The 6,129-nt window shown below is 34.1% G+C and overlaps 1 protein-coding gene across 1 annotated transcript; it reads left to right on the plus strand.

Moving 5' to 3' along the window:
• Positions 1-115: 115 nt before the first annotated feature.
• LOC115884349 (actin, clone 302-like) lies at positions 116-4,272 on the plus strand. Its single transcript, XM_030902910.1, has 4 exons — positions 116-275; positions 343-539; positions 3,811-4,033; positions 4,091-4,272. The coding sequence occupies exons 1-4, from the start codon at positions 172-174 to the stop codon at positions 4,248-4,250; spliced, it is 684 nt and encodes a 227-aa protein (XP_030758770.1). The 5' UTR covers positions 116-171; the 3' UTR covers positions 4,251-4,272.
• The last annotated feature ends 1,857 nt before the right edge of the window (positions 4,273-6,129 follow it).

Raw genomic sequence — 6,129 nt, forward strand, 5'->3', positions numbered from 1 at the left:
TTTACTTAAATCCGTCAGTAATAATTAATTTGCACATTTAGAAAATACAATAAAATGTCGAAAACATGGTGCACATCTTATTATTGCTTTTTTCATTATTATTTTCATTTCTAAGGTATTCTAACACTAAAATACCCAATCGAACATGGTATAATCACTAACTGGGATGACATGGAAAAAATCTGGCATCACACATTCTACAATGAACTTCGCGTCGCTCCAGAAGAACATCCTATTTTATTGACTGAAGCACCACTTAACCCCAAGGCCAACAGGTAAGTTTCGATTAAAGTCAAATGATTTCTGGAATATTGACAATGCAATTCCACAATTCAACTTTAGAGAGAAAATGACTCAAATCATGTTTGAAACCTTCAACACACCCGCCATGTACGTGGCCATTCAAGCTGTACTATCCCTTTATGCATCTGGTCGTACCACTGGTATAGTACTGGATTCAGGAGATGGCGTTTCTCATACAGTACCTATTTATGAAGGTTACGCTCTTCCTCATGCTATTCTACGTCTCGACTTGGCTGGTAAGAACAATATAATTTACATTGAAACCTTTAGGTTTACAACAGCAAAGAAACACTAATTTATCACAATACAGGATACTACTATAGAGGGTGGCCCATCGAAAACGTTCCGCAAGGCATAACGGCCAGGGTAATTTTTTTCCAGAAAATTCAAAAACACGTCAATTTTGTTTGTGAGGGGGACAACTTTTGCCCTAAAAATTATTGCAAAATCTTCAACCCTCTAAGCGGGGGTATCATCCCCCAATTTTTTTTCAAATAAGAAGGGGGGTCAGGTGGTACCGAAATGAAAATGGCTTTCTATTCTCTATGCTTTCCTGCTTCGTTTTTGAAGATTGGTCGAGTCGTTGAGAAAATATGAAGGATTGAAATTTGAAAAGTTTATATAAACATTTATCAGAGTAAATGATAAGAATAAATTCCTTCGACTAATTTGCTGTTTTTCTTATTATTTCTAGATGTTTGCAATCGGGTTGCGCAGATATTCAATGAACTCCATCCTGACAAACACCTTTATGGTAAAATTGTTCGCCAGTTAGTAGCAAAATATCGCGAAACTGGTTCCGGTGTGAATAAAAAGAGGCAGAGGGAAAATCCTGTAGTAAATGAAGCTATGGAGGTATTCGTATTGGGCCAAGTTGCCATGGACAGTATTCTGAGTACAAGAAAATTAGCCAATGAGACCGGCGTGAATCGTACAAGTTTCCATAGGATATTAAAAAAACACAAGTTCCACCCGTAAAAAATTCAGTTGGTACAAGAACTCAACGAAGACGATTTTGATCGTTGTTTGCAATTTTGTGAAACTATGAGTGAACGAGTGGCGAATGATAATAATTTCCTATTTAATGTGTGTTTTTCGGATGAGTGTACTTTCTTTTTGAGCGGTGTAGTTAATCGGCACAACTGTCGGTACTGGGCTGAGGACAACCGCAGGGTTTTTCACGAGGTGCACACACAAAACCCTTAAAAATTGAACGTGTGGGCTGGTATTTTTGGAAATTCCATTGTAGGTCAGTTTAACGATATTGAGAAGAACTTCAACGCACAAGTCACAGAACACCTATCTAGCAACTACCGCACCTGATCGTTCAACGTTGTGGCAAGTGAAAAAATGCGTAAACATCTAGAAATAATAAGAAAAAACAGCAAATTGGTCGAATGAATTTATCCTTAATTATCATTTACTCTCATAAATGTTTAGATAAACTTTTCAAATTTCAATCCTTCATATTTTCTCAATGACTCGACCGATTTTCAAAAAACGAAGCGGGGAAATATAGAGAATAGAAAGCTCTTTTATTAGTGGCGCCACTTGACCCCCTTCCATTTGAAAAAAGTTGGGGGATGACACCCCCGCTTAGAGGGTTGAAGATTTTGCAATCATTTTTGGGGCAAAAGTTGTCCCCCTCACAAACAAAATTGACGTGTTTTTGGATTTTTTGAAAAAATAAATACCCTGACCGTTATGCCTTGCGGAACGTTTTCGATGGGCCACCCTGTAAGTGTATCAGACCATTTCTGGTCTCTACAGATCATAAGAACTTCGTGTAAGTGTATAGCTAAACTATATAGGGTTTGGCTATAATGCGTCGGGCATCTGTAACTCATATAATAAAAAAGTTAGAAATAAGGATATATTTCAGGAAAATATTTTAACATTTCTTTTAATGATATTTTTTAAAAATGCTGTCAAATATATTTATTTACTTCTTTAGTTTGCTTCTTACTATTAAAGAAAATGTAATAATAACCTTGGATTATGTGACCAGGAAGGAACCCAAAAATGCAATAATACAAAAAAAAATTATCTACTCACTCTTTTTTTTATACCGTGGTGACAACTCTTACTTTTGGATCGGTATTTACATGTGTGGAAGTAAATCACATGGGGATCTTATTAAGTCGGAGTGAGAGAAATGCGATGATGTGCTGTTGCAGCGTTGCCACATTTCTCCGGTACGCCTTTCTCTATCAAGTAAAGTAAAATAACGATCACAAACCGATTATTTTTAAAAGACTTTTATTTTCGAAAAGATAACTAGATAAAATCATTAGATATGTTTCTGAGCATCTGAAATGGAATTATAACGATATCGTTAGGGTGTCCATTTTTTTATAACGAGAAAACGTCAGTAATCGCGATAATTTAAAAACTCAACTTTTTAACATATATCACGTGATAACTCAAGAATTACTCTAGATATTCAACCTTTCTTTTATTTTGAAATTCGGATCTTTTACAAGACGTTTAAATAAGAAAAATTCGATAGGCTTGTTTTTTTTTCATTCAAAATTTAAAAAAAAACATCCATTTAATTTTAGGGCATTGCAATTTTCAGCAATCGTGTGTAACTTTTTTATTTATAAAGATTTTTACATAGTGTCGGCGAAAAAAATATAGCAAAAATATTAAGAAAGTTTACGGAAAAAAATACAATCAATTATTTCTAATGGATTTCGAAATATCAATTTTTAAATTCAGAGTTCTAATAGCGCGGCCACTGTCGAACATCAACTCAATTCCACTTATTTTTACCAAAAGCGTAGGTTTTTCTAACTTGCACTTAAAAATTTACAAGCTATAGGGAAAATTACAACGACATATTAATAAATAAACAAATACAGTATCACGAGATGTAACTAAATCGTGAAGTTGGAAGCATGATGTACACTCTTTCCTAAAATTTTAAGTACTGATATGGTCTCTGATATGGTACTCATTGGGGCGACCGGTGAAAAGACCGCGACGAATCTACTATTTACCCTTCTACGTCTCTTAGCAATGTGCACAGTTTCTCGGTTTATTTCATATGTTTGGCAACGTTTTTACTATACTCTCTTTGTTCAGTACATTATAAACTCATTGTACTCTCCTTATATACGGAAATCTCGACCCAAGACTAACATTTGCCAACCCTTAGTATACCTTGAAGAGGTGAAAATATTTTCCTGAAATACGTCCTAGTACACAGTTTAGGCAAAGCTATTAATCTTTGGTTTAGGTCTGCATTTAAATCAAATACCTAAGTAATACAGGATCTATAGATAGCCTTATGCCAAAACAATCGTTTTATACTCTAGATGCACGCATTTTACTAAATTTATTATAACGTGTTATAATTAAAAACTGACTTTAGCGAAACGTTCATTCCGAGTATAACATAAAATGGTTGAAATCTGTGGTAAATTAGTGCAATTTTTGATAAGAACAACATAGTATAAATAACAATATGGAAAAGCTGGATTTAATTTCATTCTATTTTTACAGGTCATGATTTAACTGATTACTTGATGAAAATCTTGACTGAAAGAGGCTACTCGTTCACCACAACGGCAGAGAGGGAAATCGTCAGAGATATTAAAGAAAAACTTTGCTATGTTGCTTTGGACTTTGAACAAGAAATGGCCACTGCGGCTAATTCAACATCTCTGGAAAAGAGCTATGAACTTCCCGACGGGCAGGTTATTACCATCGGTAATGAAAGATTCAGGTAAAATATCCAACTAATTATTTGAATTTACTGATAATGCTTGAATTAAATCTGTAGGTGCCCAGAAGCATTGTTCCAACCTTCATTTTTGGGAATGGAATCTTGTGGTATACACGAGACTGTTTATAACTCTATCATGAAGTGCGATGTTGATATTCGTAAGGATCTTTATGCTAACACGGTACTTTCCGGAGGTACTACAATGTATCCAGGTTAGTTTACTTAAATCTAAGACAGGGTTTTTACTTAACCCAACGTATTTTAGAACCTTATTTAGCTATAAATCTGAATAGGGTAGACATTTCGAGGTGTACTTTCATTTTAAAATACACTGTACTACCTGACGCTTCCGATTTCAGTCTAATCGGAATTGGTTTCTTTTTGCCCTGCTACAAAAAATAAAATAATTATAAAAGATATTTTTTAAATGGCTTCTACACTACTCGCGAAGTAAGCCGTAGTATGTCTAATTGGAATAGTCAAGGGGGTTATTATTAGAGATGAGCAAGAAATCGCAAACTGCGATTCAATTGCAGCGATTTTAAAATCGAAATCGGAACCTGCGATTGGCTCTCATAGGAAACTGCGATTGCGATTTCTTCTATTTCCAAGTTTCAATTCAAGCAATTAGTATTACTATCGCTGCGATTTGCGACTTCGTTGCGATTTGCGATTTTGTTGCGATTGTGATTTTGTTAACTAGGACCGTGAGTTCTATCTGCGAGTTTGAGTTTTTAGGAGTTGGGATTTGCGATATAGTTGCGAATGTAATTTTGTGGTATATTGAAGCATTTTATAGTAAACTGCGATTGCATTTTCTCCATGATATTACTAATTTATAATAGAGAAGCCATTATTTTCTAGGGCCATTATCATAATATACCGGGTGTTTTTCAAAAGTGGTTCACCCCTATAACTTTTTCATATTTTCTGATAAGAAACGAGATTTGGTATGTTAGTATATGACATAAATTAGGATTTACATGCTTGATTCATCCACGTTACCGTAGATGGAGCTAAGAAGGTTTTGGTAGGGTATATACACGGTGAGTTTCCTACGATGTTCTCTATGGGTATCTCGGAAACTACTAGAGATAGAGAGTCGATTAAATGGGGAAAGAATTGCAGTTTTGTGGGGTTATAAATATGCGCCTTTCAGATTTTTGAATAAGTTCATGGCTTACTAGATATTTCGAAAAAAAACAATTTCGGCTATTTTAAAAATTGTCCCTAACTCCATTATAAGCTGTTTTGGACAAAAAGTTTTCAGATAAAAGTTGTAGATAATCACATCCTTAATGAGACTGTGCCCTCCGTTTTCTTCTAAAACCTGTCATTTTTGACATATGACACAAACATATATTTTTTTAAATTGTAACCATAGTTGGCCATGACTTCATAAAAAGCGCCATTTTTTAAGCTTTTCAGCGATATAAGCTAAACTAGGTTTTCTTCGAAAAATTACTGAGTTATAGCCAATTCCTATAATTTTTAAACAATTTCACTTAGTTAGCCATGGAAAGAAGTATAATCGTCTTTGCTCTCGGAAATCTGAAGCTGTCACATCTAAACTTTGTAAATTAAAATAAGCAAAAATTGTAAATATGAATTTTTCAAATGAAGAAGAGCGTGTAGGATTATTGGTTCAACTTTTCTTGACCATAGATTTTCGAGGATACGTTAACCGGTGAATGTTACGTTTTTTAGAGAACGGTTTTCAAGACATGTTAGAAAAGTTACATTTAGTTATAGCCAATTCTGATCTTTCTTGATTAATTGCAATTGGATTGCATGGTATTTAAATTCTATTATGATTTATAAAACTTATAAAAAGTTAGAATACATTACTAAACGGTTCCTTACAATTTACATTACACAAACTAAAACTTAAAAAATAATATCACTGCATACACTTTAAGTTATTTTAGAAAATGTTCAAAAAATCCGCCATTGTTTTGAGTTGCATCTTTTTAAAAATGAATTACTACCTATTCTCATAGAAGGACCGGTCGACTTAATTAAAGTTCTCTCGTACCGCCACTTTTAGTGCCTCTCTTAATTCACAAGTTTTTTTGTAAACCTTATTGTTAACCATA

Source organism: Sitophilus oryzae, unplaced genomic scaffold, assembly GCF_002938485.1.
Source record: "Sitophilus oryzae breed Bouriz unplaced genomic scaffold, Soryzae_2.0 scaffold_111_pilon_pilon, whole genome shotgun sequence".
Classification (NCBI taxonomy): domain Eukaryota; kingdom Metazoa; phylum Arthropoda; class Insecta; order Coleoptera; family Curculionidae; genus Sitophilus; species Sitophilus oryzae.